General features: G+C 40.1%; 1 protein-coding gene across 1 annotated transcript in view; it reads right to left on the reverse strand.

The window, feature by feature from the left end:
• pard3aa (par-3 family cell polarity regulator alpha, a) overlaps positions 1–16,086 on the reverse strand; it is a 426,774-nt gene that overhangs the window by 248,433 nt on the left and 162,255 nt on the right. The window contains 2 exon segments of the mRNA XM_042714045.1: positions 10,137–10,274; positions 14,639–14,805. Coding sequence (XP_042569979.1) covers positions 10,137–10,274; positions 14,639–14,805 — 305 coding nt within the window.

Raw genomic sequence — 16,086 nt, forward strand, 5'->3', positions numbered from 1 at the left:
CGGCTCATTCTGCTTTTCTTCACCACTCATGCAAATCAAATGCTTTTTTCTTTTCTCTAAATGGGTAGAAGGACTCCTCCTGGCTTCCGTTCACAGAAGTAGAGCTGTTTACAGTTGGCCATATTCCTATGGCAACTTAAAAGCATTACGCTCTAATGGAAGCAATAAAAGAACGAGAGCCGCCTGTTGGTACGATGGACATGGACACTGTGGAGAGGACTCATTTGAGACAAATGACTTGAAGCAAAGGAGACACCCGCATTATAAACTGGAACGAAGAGTAGAAACAGCAAAAAAAATACATTTTTAAAAAAATCACATAATTAGGACTGAATTATTCAGGAGGGCTGGGAAATCGGATACTGACAGTCTCCAAAGTCTATCTTCCACCTCGTTGCGTAGCTGTCATCCATATAAATGGCACTCGAGCATTTACTCTAATAGGTTTGGAAGAATACAGATCTCTTGGCTTTCAAAAATGTGTGAATTTTTAAGACTACTCGCTATTTGCGTAAACTGTGACATGTCTTCCCTCAATTACCCCCAATTGTCTGGCTATTTAATTGTGTCCAGGTGTGGATCGCTTGTCTGGAAAGAGAGCAAGAAAGGGAGACGCCACTTAATGCCAAAAAATGGCATCTTTTAAAGGAAGTTTTCTTTTATAAATACAAAACCTTTGATGGATGTTAGCACTTTTCAAGCATGACTGTTTCCCGCAGTCCATCAACAACCGAGCTTGGATCAAGTCCAGTCTATTTGTGAGGACCCTCCATCTGAGAAACTGCCTTGTTTTACTTTCATTCACAGTTTGTTGCAATGTAATTTACATCGCCTGTGACAGACCTAATATATTAGCATTTGAGTAGCATAACCCCACATCTTGACTTCCCTTGTACCGTTCATATGTCTCCGCCAGCATTCGGGGTTCCCCAACTCGGATGTACCTTTAGTGTAACAGCAGTTTCCACCACAATGAGATTCCAAATTCCCCAAAGTCATTATTGTCTCCTGCTAAGTTGCCCCAGCCTGCTATGATTTGTGGGTAATGAACTGGCAACCGGGCCTGGGCTCAATTATTCTCACTGAGGGAGTGATTTCTCACTCTGTAGAGCAGAGCACAAAATGCACTCACTAATTCTAATCAGGACATAACACAGTCACATAATCACCCGTGCGGAAATAAAAAAGTGGGTGAAAAGAAAGAGAGAACATAAATAACAGTGAAATATGGACAGGGTTGACATGTTGTGGAGGACAGACGCTTGATTGCAGGTAAAGGCAGGATGTGCTTTGTGTCTTGTCAGCATGACGGGTGCAAAGAGTTTCACACCACATCAAAGAGAGATTCATCCTTTATTGATCCTTGAGGGAAAATTCTGCATGATTGCATAAAAACTTGATAAGACTGAAATAATGATGTTCAGTCAGAACTTTGAGTATAGATAGAGAAAGTAGAAAAGAGGATTGATATAAAAAAGTGTGAACCTTGGGAAGCAACTTTGAGTTGAGGTGTCCCAACGTAACATTAGACAGCATTCATGAAACGCATTTGGGTCTGATAGTTTAAGTCAAAGGTTGTGAAAAAGGTTTACTGTTGGTTTGGTACCAACAGTAGATCCTCCTACTCGACTACAGTAACAGAAGTCTGATCATGTGACTTCCACTGTCAATCTCATTGGTAGTTGCGTTGCTGCTCATTGCATAAAGTTACTCAACTTTATTACACAGCTCTGTGGAATGTTATCACTCGATAACAACTGGTAAATGCTGACAGCACAGGCTCATCCGGGTAACTGAAGTCACCATTGTACTCTTGCTAGGAACAGTTTTTTCTTTTCTTTTTTTTTCATAGGAAGTGTGAAAAACTATTTATGCTGAGAGAGAGAAAGCCTCAGAAGCAAATAACATCTTGGACTAGAGAGTGGAACAATGGATAGAGACACAGACGTGTACAAAAGGGACAACAGCAGTCATATCTTCAGGCTCCTCTCGGTCTCTCACAGTGTCTTTCTCTTTGCTGCCATGCTTTGTGGAGAAAGTAAAGTCTTGAAAGGAACCCCAAAATGTATCTTTCTCGTACAACTGAGATAAGAGACGTGCATCTAGACTCACCACAGAGCTCAGTCCACTTCAAAAGAGAGAAAAAAATCTGACTGAATGCGTCTGGACTGAGTGAAAAAGAAAATAAATTGTGCTTCTCTGGACCGCAGCAAGCACAAAAGGTACAAAATGCGTAGCCGATATCTGTAAAAGCTCACATCTTAATAAAGCTTCCTTTAGCTGCTCTATTCAGAGCCAATCAATTGTTCTGGGAGTTCAGACAGACCAAAGAACTTTCCAGACTGGTTTGATTCATTAGAAATGCGAATGTCCGGGAAAAAGTTCCCGAATGGCTGTGTCTGGATGTCTATTATAATGTAATACATTAATTTATGCAACCAAGGAGCCAGAATTAGGACAAATCTCGAATAAATCTGCATTACATACAGTAGAACACAGCATGGACATACAGGGGACAACTGCGGGAGTACCTGGATAAGTACCTTGAACAAGGGTGCTCTGTATAGAGTTTGAACTAGCAACTTTACAATTCCCAGCCTTAAGCTTTAATACTACACCAACCCAGACTGGTGATTTGGAATCCACTTCAACTGACCCTTTTGTCTGAAGTTTCCGAATAATTATTTGAAATGAAACAGATCACCTGCAACTATTTAACAAGTCCAAGTAAGTCAAGCAATGGCCTTGGCCACCCGGACTAAATCCCAGGCAGGATCGGAAAAAAAAGGGACTATGTGTTATGACATCATCGCCGCACTTCTAACCTGATGCACATCCTAAAATGACACAAAGACTTCCCAGCTGGGATAAGCAGAGATGAAGAAAACAGTATTCTTAGTCATCACCACAGAGGTACAGAGGAACAAAGGTCACCTTGGACCTTGGTCACAACGATGAGGACAACAGCAGCATGGATGATGTAGACTTGCAATGAGAAATTCTGAAGGTTCATGAAGCTGCATTTTTGCCTGCCTGAAAATCCAAGCCTTGAAGCGGTAGTTGGTTTTTGGAACACCGTAGGTGGTTTCTAGTTGGTCCAGGCTTGTTTACCTGGTTGACCATCTGGACTGCAAGCTGGTGAGCTGGTAGAACATCTTGGTCAAGGGTCCTGCTGGGAAGTCACACCAGTTTCAGGTAGTTAAGCTAGTTTATAGGACATGGCAGCTGGTTTGTTGCTGGTCAAAATTTGACCAAGTCCAGTCAGGTCACACCAGCTGGTAGTCAGGCTAGTCAACCACCTAACAAAGCTTTGACCATCTTATAACCAACTTGGACCAGTCAAATGAACCTACTATGTTCAAATTCTCAGCCACAAACTCCAACTGGTTTCTAGGAAGGTTCTGTCACTTGCTTCCAGTTGGTGTAGCATGAAAAGGTCATGGTTTGGGCCAGTGGTGGCAGGTTAATGGAGAAGAATGGTTTCAGTTCGCTAAGTGCTCTCCATAGGACAAGCCTGGATGCATTGTGAAGAAAGCCTTTCAGACAGGTCGAATGTTGTCAGCTGTGAGCCCGGGGAACGCGAGGAGCCCGAGACATTAGATTAAGGGGTTAAGGGTCAGACTTAATGTCTACCTCACCACCCTGTCCCTCAGAGATTAGCTGAACTCCACTATGAGTCTCACCAACACCTAGACCTTCACTTACAACAGTTCTTATACTCAAAGATGGGAGATAAAAGCAGTGAAATTGCACTTGAATGTAGGTTTAAGAGAGTCAGTGTGCCAGAGAAGAAATTAAAGATAGATCACCAGGCGCTTCAGCTCAGCAATACTGAATAAAGCTTTCACTAATGTGTTGGCGATGGGCCTTGCTTGGAAATCACTGAAGCTCTTTGCAATGTAGCTTCATAAGAAAGTGCAAAAGAAATGTGTTTTATTTGTTTACATGGATAAATGGAGGCCAAATGAGTGTGAGGGATGAAGCCAGCAGGCAGGAACAAGGCAGATAGTTAATTACGGTAGGCTGAGCTTAGCAGTGTCTCAGGTTGCATTGTCTGGGTTTCTTTGTAGGAGCTGCTCTCTGGTGGGCTGCCATTTGCTCTGTGAATAATCACAGTGTGTGTGTGGTATGATGGGAGAGGACTTTCAAAAGAGCCAAGGGAAAGAGGGTTTCTTCTATCTGCCCTTTTTTTCTTTGTTCCTGTCCTCTTGGATGAGGGTTCAAACAGTGAGATCAGAGCAGCACCTACAGGCCAGGTTTGCTATGTGCTTGCAGCAAGAATGCGTGTGTGTTACTGTTGCACACACACACACACACACACAGCACATATGAGAGGGAGGGAAAAAGTAACAACAAAGGATGCGGAACCTTCCAAGGAGGCGGAAGAATCCCTTGTCTTGTCTACAGAAATGGAAGAGAGGGAACAGATGAATGTGAAGGGAAAGGATTCATTTTTCGAAAAGACTGGAAACAAAACCTGTGGAGGATGAGCAGAAAGCAAGACAGAGTGTGGGAACACAGAATCCTCCAGCCACGAAACCAATCCACTATCCCTCTGTCAGGAAGATGAAATGCAGAGGCGCTCTGTACTGTTTCACCAGAATGTGAGGTAAATCTATACCTCAGATGCTCTCAGGTATCCTTCTGTATTGAGGGATAAGAGAGTTTTGATGAAGGGTGGTTTGCAGTTTGCCCAGTAAATACAGCAATTAATTATCTTCTGTAGAAATGGAATAGAAGTGGAGTAACCCTAAAGATTACAGCCAGTATGTGGATGGACATGAATGATACTTCCCATGTTAGACTGTGGATGCCCACCACAGTTTCATAATGAACCAAACATATTTTACACTTCTCATAAAAACAGAAAAAGATCTCTAGCATTGTTTTCGCACCACTTTTTTGGCAAAGCAGGTGTCAATCAAACTAAAAACATAAATGCAATGGCTTAGGGTACTTAAATTGCAGAATACAGACAGTACTGCATGTTTCAGAGTGAAGCAAGGCACCATGTTCTTTTACACATGAGCAGATCCAATATATTCAGCATTTAGGGAATGCAATTTGCCAGTTACACAGTTGTTAGTTATATTTTTATGGGCAGAGGTTTACAGAATTTCACTAGATTTGTAATCTGAAAAATAAAAAGTAGCACTTTTAGGACTTACAATTAAGACATAAATATTGTAGTTTTACTACTGTGGAAAAACATATTATAAATACTCAAAGACTCAGAGACTTGTTGTTGGGCTCTTCTGACTATTTTTACACCTATCAACCACTAATAGAACCCTAACAACCTAACATCTTAGCAACCATATAACAAAACATATTGGTATCATGGTATGAGTAAAAGCATTTTTTTTCTTCCTCAACAGAAGAGTTGCTATTATGTGTCTGAGTAAATGTAAACAAGTATGTTGAGAACGTAATAATGCATTATCTGAAAAATATTGCATTTAATGCTAGCATCATACTTGAGTATCAACATCTGATAAACATCATAAAAAGAGTTAATTCACATGCATTATTTGAAATCATCTGTTAATGGCATTCTAGCGGGGAGCGCTTCAGTGATGTATTGCTGATATTCAAACACTTAAAAATGTCAAGGGTTGGCAAGGGAGGAACTCAGGTGCAGACAGGAAGTAACTAAACACAGGATTTATTTAACGAAAAGGGATGGCATTCTAACAGCTAGGGTAGACATAAAAATTCTACAAAACACAATAAACAAGGTAAACAAAGACTCTGACCAAACTACTAACAAACATCACTGCTAGACAAAAGACTTCTTTGAGGGGGACACGCATATCTCTGCTGACTGGGGGGAACACATAAGTTGAACAATCACAATGAACCGACAAAAAGACAGAGCACACTAGGAGATCTAAATAGGGGAACTAATCAAGACACGACTTAGGAAATCACGACAAGACTAGGATAACAAGGGGGGCGGGGCAACAGCACATGGCACTTGACAAGGCCATGTTTGTACACAAACACGGGTTCTCCATTACCTGAGAAAGTCAGGACTGGAAAAGTCAGGACATGATGGCAGGACCATGACTAAAAAATTAAAATGTGCACACTGAATTGACATATTGGGAGCTGATGATTAACTTCTAATACAGAATGTCTAAAATCTTGACCAAGTTAAATACCAAATTTCTTCAGGTGCACTCTGCTGGTTTTGCCCATTACACTCCTACAGTGTTTTTCACACTCAAAACTGAACTCCAACAGCAACTTGACATTAGTAACCTCCATTACCTGAGAAATGTCTGTAACTAGACTGATGTTAGACAATGATGGACTAAAGCAAACCACAATAGCTTATATAAAAGGTTCTGATGGCATTTTTGCAGCAGAAAAAAATAAAATAAAATGCCTTGCCCACTTTCATTACATAGAAATGGCTAGTAGAAAATTGCACTTAACAATAATAGCATTGATTTTACGGCCTTGTGAAGTTCTTCTGAGAAAGTGTAATTCTTGGACAATTTCTAATTTATTACAAAAAATTACATTCATATATCTCCATAAACCAACTCAAAAGTCTAGCTAAAGTGTAATATTGGTCACGTACAGAGCTTCATTCTGGGTTAACCTAATTCACAATATCTTATAACGCTGTATGAATAAAATGAACAGATACAGAAGCTGAACTTCCACTCTCTTGAATAAAAATGCAAACAGTCATTCGAAGATGAAATTCCAAGATCCAGTCTCACTTGTTCCAGAATAAGGAGACCTCATGACCCTGCCGCACTTTGCATTACCCACAAATCCACAGCTGAAGCCTCTTCCTGCCCAGATGGGTCATTTCTAATTCATCACTAGGAACTTTTTAAAAATGAAAAAGGAAATGTCAATTGAACAATCCCCAATGGAAAGACACAGCAGCACCTCGCTGTAAGAGCACCAGGTGGGAATGTGAGAGTCTGACACGTCAGGATGCAATTAAAAACATTTGGAACAAACCTGGAACACAGTCTGAGGGTTCTAGTGTAATAAACATCATTACATTCATGCGGACGCAAAAACAAGCACTGCTTTGTGAAAGACAGCAAAGCTTTTACTGTGTGTTGGAACGGAAAGTCCTTTTCAGATGACCAAGCGAAGAGAGCTCTCGTAGGTTTGCTTCACTGCTGTAGTGTTATTTGGAGAGGTTGCCTTAAGTGGGTGAGTGCACCTGCACAGTTGGGGCTGTCTGAATCAACATGCAGCCTTAAAATGCATTTCTTCTGCCTCTCAAGCTGTTGTACAATCAACTAAATGGAAGGCTGAAAACACTCAGACATTCCTAACCTCTTCACAACTTGTGTTCCTTACAGAGAAAGGTCAGGGCCTGTGCAGTGTCTATAAGGACATAGTGTTGTATCTCTGACATAATCATCAGATCTTTTAGATCAAAAACTAACACAAACGAGACATGACTTAATAGGCTCTATGCATGATCGCTTATGCATTTAGCCACAGTGACCGATACAACTTCCACTGCAGAGCAGTGTATGGAAATTGTGAGAAAATTAAGTACAAAATGAAATCTTGTGAACGTGTACCACAGGAAAGTAATATTCATGCAGTCCACCTTTACACTCAATGTAGGCCTATTTAAAGCTTCTGGAAATGTTTTATTACAATACACTAAAATGTTATGTTTGTTGTAAATAACAATGTATATAATATACAAGGGATGAACCATAATGGTTAAACTGCTCAAAAATATAATCATGATTGTTTTTTGTTGTTGCTTGTTTGTTTTGTTTTTTTATCTAATTTATTGCACGCATACAACAAAAGAAAACGTGACCATGTAAAAGAAAACAAACTGGCAGTTGTACACTTTCATTTTAGCAAATTATCTCAATGGTAAGCTCTAGCTTACACGTTTGATGGTGTTTTCAGATCATCACTGCTTTTTCTGTAATGTGAAGAGAGTGTGTGCGCAATGTTGCCAGGTTGGGAAGATTCAATAAACCACTGGATAAAAAAATATATATATTCATTTAACAAAAAAGCTGATTGGGGGATGTCAACTCTTGAAATCTGGCAACCACAATCATGAACTTTGCTGCTATCACAGTTTGTTATAGAAGAAGATTATTCCAGAAGTTTGTGTAGCACTGTTGTTTTTTTAGTGGGAATATACAAGAAATCAGTGTGTGTGTGTGTGTGTGTGTGTGTGTGTGTGTGTTAATTTCCGGTCCATTATACTGATTGGTCAACAGCCATATTTTATTTACAATAAAGCATTGCTATGAATGTTTCGCTAAAGACATCCGCAAATGCACAGGGAATATTATTTTAAAGTTTTCTGTTTCAGGTATGGTAGTATCTGATCAATGAGTTTCACTGTTTAATAATGCTTATCATAACAAAGAGGAGAAACACTGGGAGAAAGCAACAAAAAGTAATTCAAAATGAAAGAAAAGTCTCTTGACGAGTTATTTAAAATGCATACTTGGCATGCCTGACATGGTTAATAAAGAGAAAATAGCCACGCTTAATTAAGTAGCTTACTCAAGGTCTATAAAAAAGCCACAACATTATGCAAATAGAATGGAGGCTATATCGAACTGAGCCGGTTGTGAAGAGGAAGGCAACTAAACAATTAGAGCCAATAAAAGTAAAGAGGAAAAGAAAGATTAAATGGATATTTAAGATGGCAATAAAGACCTAATTGCTGAGAACTTTGTGATAAGCCAGAAGAGGCAGCAATCATACTATGAGACAGAGCTGACACCGCATACTGACAGAAAAAATGAATCACCAACACAACCATAAGCATACTGTTACCAAACATTGCATTATTTGTAAACATATTCATATGACATATCTTTGCAGTAAAACCAAAGTATTATTCACAAGCTGCGTTTGCAGTCATTGATTCAAACCGGTTTGATTCATACTCATTTTCATTAGTGTAATTTTAAAAATAAAATTCATTCCTCTCCTTCATGTCATTCCAAATCAGCATGACAACATTTTTAGGTGAAAAATCTTTTAAATCACATCATTAAAATACATTGAAATAAAAATAGTGATACTACCAACTCGTTACTAAGAAAGGTAGGTGAAATATTAGCAACACTAGCTTCAACCTACTGTGCGTGTGTGTGTGTGTGCGTGTGTGTGTTAATGTGCTTGAATAGCAACAGAACCTCTGCATCTGTCTTGAAATCTGTCTGTCACTTCAATTAACCACTTCCTGCTAAGAGAGAAACAGGCAAGGAGAAATAAGAAAAGAGGGCAGAGGTGCTATGAGAGTGTAGCTTGAGAAAGAGAAAGAGAGAGAGAAAGCGAGCAAGAGCTATGCAGGGTGGGCAGCAGACTGGGGGGTCAGGCTAAGATGTAATAGGCTGAAGCTCAAATGAATGAGTCTATCAAGTTGAGCCCAGGCCTTGACTGACTGCTCCTTTCAACCCGCCAGCAGCCCAACATCCAACCCAGAGGCTCCTCCATGCAAGACGACTTCCCTAATGATGATGCACGACCTGCGGTGCCACGGCCCCTTGAGGTGGTGGTGGTGGGGGGGGGGTTCTTTGTGAGCCAACTCAAGCTTCTGGGGAATGAGAAGCTGAGACCACCTGAATTGCAAACAAGCAGCTGAACCTCTGTCACAGTCATTTCAATGGGCCAAAGAAAGAAAAGTGGGGGAAAGAGTGAAATGGATGCTGGCTGTTTGAGAAAATCGATTGCGAAAATTAATAAGTGAATTCCCGCAGCACACCGGGCGCCTCAAACATCTCAATCTCCTTCCTCACCTCTTACTTTTATTTCTCTCCCCTGAGCGAGAGGGAAAAGAATTCGAAACACCTCCTACACTCCTTCAGACGGTTCCACCGATTGACAAAAGAGCTGGATTTCAAAGACACTCAGCATCCACGTCTATAGAGACTGTGGCTCTAGTTTTGTAAGGTTAGTGAAATCCTCATCCAACAACGTGGGTGTCGTTTTCAAAGTATTTTTTCTCTTTGCAATCTTATTTTTTCTATGTGCTATTTTCAATCATCTCCCCTTGACTCCTGAATTTACTCTTAACTCAAACAACAAAAAAAAAAGTTTCTATAGATCAGCACAGTTTACTGGAGTTAAGAGGCACAGGAGCTGGGATGAGTTCCTGAAAGTACCTGTTCTTGGCGCTCAAGCCATCGGTCCACCATGGGATGGTTGGCACTGAGGGAAGAACGGGCATTTTCCCTCTGAAACTGGATATCCCAGGGGACAACATCACGAGGCAGGCTGCGGTACGCTTCCAGAGCCTTACCCTGGAAAACACAATGAATGTGATGAAAGAGGATGTTTACACCTGGTATTAAAGGGTTTGTTGACAAAAGTTAAAATTATATCAACATTTACTCACCCTCATACCAAAACTTAAGACTTTCTTCAACATAGGCTCATTAGAAAAACATGCCTCTACCTACATTTTGGCAGAACAACTTACTACATTCCCCAGTTGAAATGAACACCAGTGGCAGAAAAACAGCAACAACTTTAATTCCTATGCAAATTATGACAAATGGGGCAGATTATGTTCACATGGTTCCTTGCACAATACTATGTTACGACCTAAAACACTTTTACCAGGGTCCATTTATATGGCTTCTGTGACATAGTAAAATTGCTAGGGACGCACGATATTAGATTTTTGCCAATATGCATTATCCAATATTTTTCAAATAATTTTGGCCGATGCCAAAACCGATACTGATATACTTTCCCCTTTGTTTTGAAACAACACCAAGTCTCTCCTGAAATTATAAACAAATTATTTTTAATTTTGTTTAGTTTTGAGCAAAATTTATCTCACAATTGCTTTTGTTAACACTATTGGTTAGGTTTATGGAAGGATTTAGTATTTTATTTTCAAATGGTATAGAGCATTAACCTTTTAGTGCTGATTTTTGGACATTTCATTTCCAAAATGCTGCGATATGTACTGTACAACAACCAAAAAAAAAAAAAAAAAATTGCCACTTTCACATTCATTAGTTTTTGGGAAAACCGAACATGCTTTTGGCACCACTCACTGGGCATTTCATTTTAAAAGTGCCGTAAAACATGCAAGAAGTAACTTAATATAATTTTTCAGAAATGTCACCAGAAGCACTTTTTTTTTTCCCAATGAGCCTGGGTTGACTTATTTTTATTTATTTATTTTTCTGAGGAAAACAGAAGCAGCACATTGTGGTCCAAACAATATTGGCCTCAATATACTTTCATTATATGGGCAAAACGAAACATCTTTTTTTTCTTATTTTCTTTTTTTTTATACAAGAAATATTTTTATCAATTAAAAAAGTTAACTATTACACAAATTGGGTTTTAATAACATGGATACCAATTTACTTAAATGTGTATGTAGTGTATAATACAGTAATACCTTACTGAAAATGTAAGGGAAGCACATCTTGGATCTGAGCCCTGCAATGATGTCATTCAGGCCATCTAAATTTAGAGGGCACACTAATTTCATTTCTCACTAATAAGAAGCTCTATTACAAGCTACTAATTCACACCGTGTTTCTAATGTTACGCTGCATGTTTTCAGAGAGGTGAAATCAAACGCCCTCTAGCAACAGAGTCCAATTCAAATCTCCATTTGAAGAGTTTTTAGAGCAAACCTAAAACAGGTTATCCTGTGACACAGGGGGCCTTAGCCTAGAAAGCCTACTGAGCACCACTGCTCTTGGCTAAAGACCTAGTCTGAGCAATAAGGAAGAAGAAAAAGAGTTTCCAGTTATAGCATGAGCCAATTCACAATTGGACACCAGACAAAAGTGATCCCATACAGTGTTGGAACATGAAGTGATTATGATTTCCTGCATGGTAAAATGATCTATATAGGCAATTCTGACATTAAACAGCAGGACAAAAAAGAGGAGGAAGAGACACAGCAAGGAACATGAAGACCAAGAGGTCAAAGGCTCATAGGAAGGGTATAGAATTTATATGCTCGGCCTTATGAATCAAGACTTCATGTGGAGCATGTTGTAGTGATTGAGGCACTGGCCTACCTCACTAAGCCTCCAAAAGCAGCAGGAGGCCTACAGGTTTCTTAGAGTTCAGGAAGAGATACTGAGAGACAGATGTTATGCTCCATATGAGAAAATGTCAAAACAATGCTTTGTAAAAACATGGAACAGGCCACATTATCTCCAATATGGAGGATCAACATGAATAAAGGGTACATTTCTATGAACTTGGCAAATGCATTTTAAATAGCATATAATAATTTTTTTTTTCTTTTTTTTTTTTCTTTAATTTATCTTGGAAAGTCATTGACCCTCGGACCAGTAAGTCTTGACTAAATCATTTTAAAATCATGAGATTCAAAAGTTAAAATATATCCAGGAAATACCACAGAGTTTTGGAGAATGAAAGTTTTCTACATATATAAGCCCAAAGGCAAAATGCAGAAATAATACTTTCTCCTCAGTGCCTGCTATTCTTACTTCAAGGTGAACTAACACCTTAATGTTCATTTCACCAGTTCACTGGTACTAAAATAGAGCACATTTATATTCCCCCCGACGCTTATCGTCATCTGACAGTATCAACCAAAAACAGACCTTCCAAGCACCTCAAGCTTTTCTCATGACATCCCAAAAACAACAATCAAGAAAGAAATGATCCGGTGCAGAACGAAAGGTAAAAATAACAGCTTAATTCTTCTGCTTTGCTAAAATGAGAGTGTGGTGTGTGGATTATAGAAGAAACCGACAAGCAAAGTGCTTTTAAACAGGATTACTAGTGAATGCCGTGAGACGAGCTAATCTCATCGCAGGTTGTGGTGTCACATTCTGAGTACTCCATCTTTTCTCGCTCCCTCCCCTTTCCCCCTCTTTTAATTTGGAATATTGCTGTTTAGAAGCACTGAAGGCTTGTCATTGCTGCAAAAGAGCAGCCATTTTGCAAAGATAATTGGCCTCTTTTTCATTGGCTGCCCTAGGGAAGCTAGGGAGGAAAACAGAGAATGTTCTTCTTTTTGATTCATTTAAAGCTAAAGGCACTGACCATCGCAATGAGGCCCGATTCAACAGGGAAGCAACAAACAAAGGACACAGATCCCATTCTTCTAACAGCGAAGACATATGGTTCCATATCCAAGAGAGTTCCAGGTCAACAACAAACAGTGGCAACAGCCATTGAGAAAGTCACTTCTTACAAGCTGCCCTAAAAATGCTCCAATTTGTGCCTTGGTTTGTGGAAACGTACTGGAAAATACTGTCCTTGAAAGAATATCCAAAACTAAAGATAAGCAATCAAAGAAATTCAAAGAAATGCAAATGGATGGATGGATAGATAGGTAGATGGAACGAAGGATGGATGGACGGATGGATGTATAAGTAGAGCAATGGATGGATGGATGAGTAGAGCAATGGATGGATGGATGGATGGATGGATGGATGGGTAGAACGATGAATGGATGGATAGAGGGACGGACAGATGGATGTATAATGGATGGATGGATGGATGGATGGATGGACGCCGACGGACGAACGGACGGACAGACAGATGGATGTATAAATAGAACAATGGATGGATGAATGGATGGATGGATGGATGGACGCACAGACAGACAGACAGATGGATGTATAAGTAGAATGATGGATGGATGGATGGATGGATGGATGGATGGATGGATGGTAGAACGAAGGATGGATGGATGGATGAACGGACAGAAAAATGGATGGATAGTGGAATGATGGATGGATGGATGGACAGACAGACAGATGGATGTATGAGTAGAGCGATGGATGGATGGATGGATGGATGATGGATGGATGGACAGACAGATGGATGTATCAGTAGAACGATGGATGGATGTATGGATGTATGGATGGATGGATGGATGGACCTACAAACAGACAGATATATGTATAAGTAGAACAATGGATGGTCATGGATGGATAGACAGATGTATCAGTAGAACGATGGATGGATGGATGGATGGATGGATGGATGGATGGATGGATGGACGGACGGACATACATACGAACAGACAGATATATGTATAAGTAGAATGATGGATGGATGGATGGACAGACAGATGGATGTATAAATAGAATGAAGGATGGATGGACTGATGGACAGACATATTAATGTATAAGTATAACAATGGATGGATGGATGGATGGATGGATGGATGGATGGATGGATGGATGGATGGATGATGGATAGAACAATGGATGGATGGATGAACGGACAGATAGATGGATGAATAAGTAGAACGATGGATAGATGGATAGAAAATGATGGATGATGGATGGATGGATGGATGGATGGATGGGTAGAACGAAGGATGGATGGATGGATGAATAGACAGACAGATAGATGTATAATTAAAATGATGGATGGATGGACAGACAAATGGATGTATAAGTAGAACCATGGATGGATGGATGGATGGATGGATGGATAGGCAGAGTGATGGAATATGGATAGATAGGTAGATATGGATGGATGGATGGATGGATAGGAGAGCAATGGATGGATGGATGGTTAGAACGATGGATGGGTGTGTGGCTGGATTGATGGATGGATATTACCCCGTGTGTGTGTCTATGTGTATATACGTGTAAAAATAAAAATTGTAAAAAACAGGAGAATGATACTGAGAACTGACCTTTCGCTCTAGGCTGTTGGTTCCGCTGGTGTTATTGGCTTTTAGAAATCCTGCTGTGGTGGACCAGCGTGTGGGATTCCTACGAGACGGTTCCTCTGGCTGGAGCTGGGCTTCGGGCAGACCAACCAGAGCCGGATCACTGCTGCGGCGTACATGCAAAGGCATGTCTGAAACAGAAAGATGAGAGAGATCATGTTAACAGCATATTTTCTCACTCCAAAAACTGGAGTTTCTTCACTATGGTACAGTAAGATATCTTTCCCACATGGCCACAGACAACAAACACAGCACACAGCTCAGTTTCCTCGATTTCCTACAGAAAGGCCCTTTTCAGCCCCACAAAAGTGTGACAGGGACACAGTAGCAGATTTCTCTCTGACACAAAGCCAATTCCTTTGAGTCTTAAAAAGAGAGGTGGTGGCAATAGGACCATTTACCTGGGCTTGTTCTGTAACAAGCACACACCGCACACGCTTTAGAAAAAGATGGGAGAGGAGAGCCAGAGGTGTCCTGTGCTGTGCTGTAATGGGTTTGAACCGCAGGGCAGGTGGGGGGGGGGGGGTTAGTCAGATACCAGTTCACATTTCCTGTCTCACACAGCTCAGATAGCCAGTCTGGATTCAAGGGGTCTGTGCTTGTGGTCGTCTACAGAATAGACTTAGTTTCACAACTTTTTATACTTTTTGGTAACACTTTAATGCCTGATAATAATTTATCTGAATAACTGTTACCACACAATGGTACTTGCCTATGTATATGTAAAAAAAGAACATACAGAAGGGATGCAGAATGAATCACATTTTTATTGTCATCACGATTTTTGCTTCTCTTGATTTATTCAGCATAATCATCCGCTTAAATTTCCTTAAATTGATACATTTCTGCCCAGTAGTTTACTTAATCTCCCCAAACTGGCAACCATGCACACATGCTCTCTCTACATTATGGAAAAATGTGATACAGCCAGTCCATTTTCTTTCATGAAGTTTGTTGCAACTAAATCTGTATAAAACTTAGTGTAAACCACTTAAATTTGCCACAGATTCAGGATCTGCTGTTGCTGGTTCAAAAGATGTGTTCAGGCTTCTGTTACTTCTTCGCAAACTGCTTGTTTAGAACTAACAATGACAGCTTGGGCAATTTTCGAGAAGTTATTGAAGTAGCAAGGAGGCAGGATGATTGGGCAAAGCTGTTTTAATATTGAGCAACATGATTTTAGACACAATATTGCCAGTTAATTTATCTGTTGTTGCTCCACAAATGAAAGTACTGTAGTTGAAAAGAAAGATACAGAAGAACTGCTGCAACACACACTAATGACACTCCTGAATACATTTTGAATGAATTAGTTAAATGATTGATTCAATGACTCATTGGGTGCTTCTCAATCCTCGTAATGCTGCACACTTCGGCTACCATCTTACCATGCACCATCGAAGGCCATCTCA

This window comes from Cyprinus carpio, chromosome A24 (assembly GCF_018340385.1).
Source record: "Cyprinus carpio isolate SPL01 chromosome A24, ASM1834038v1, whole genome shotgun sequence".
NCBI classification, from domain to species: domain Eukaryota; kingdom Metazoa; phylum Chordata; class Actinopteri; order Cypriniformes; family Cyprinidae; genus Cyprinus; species Cyprinus carpio.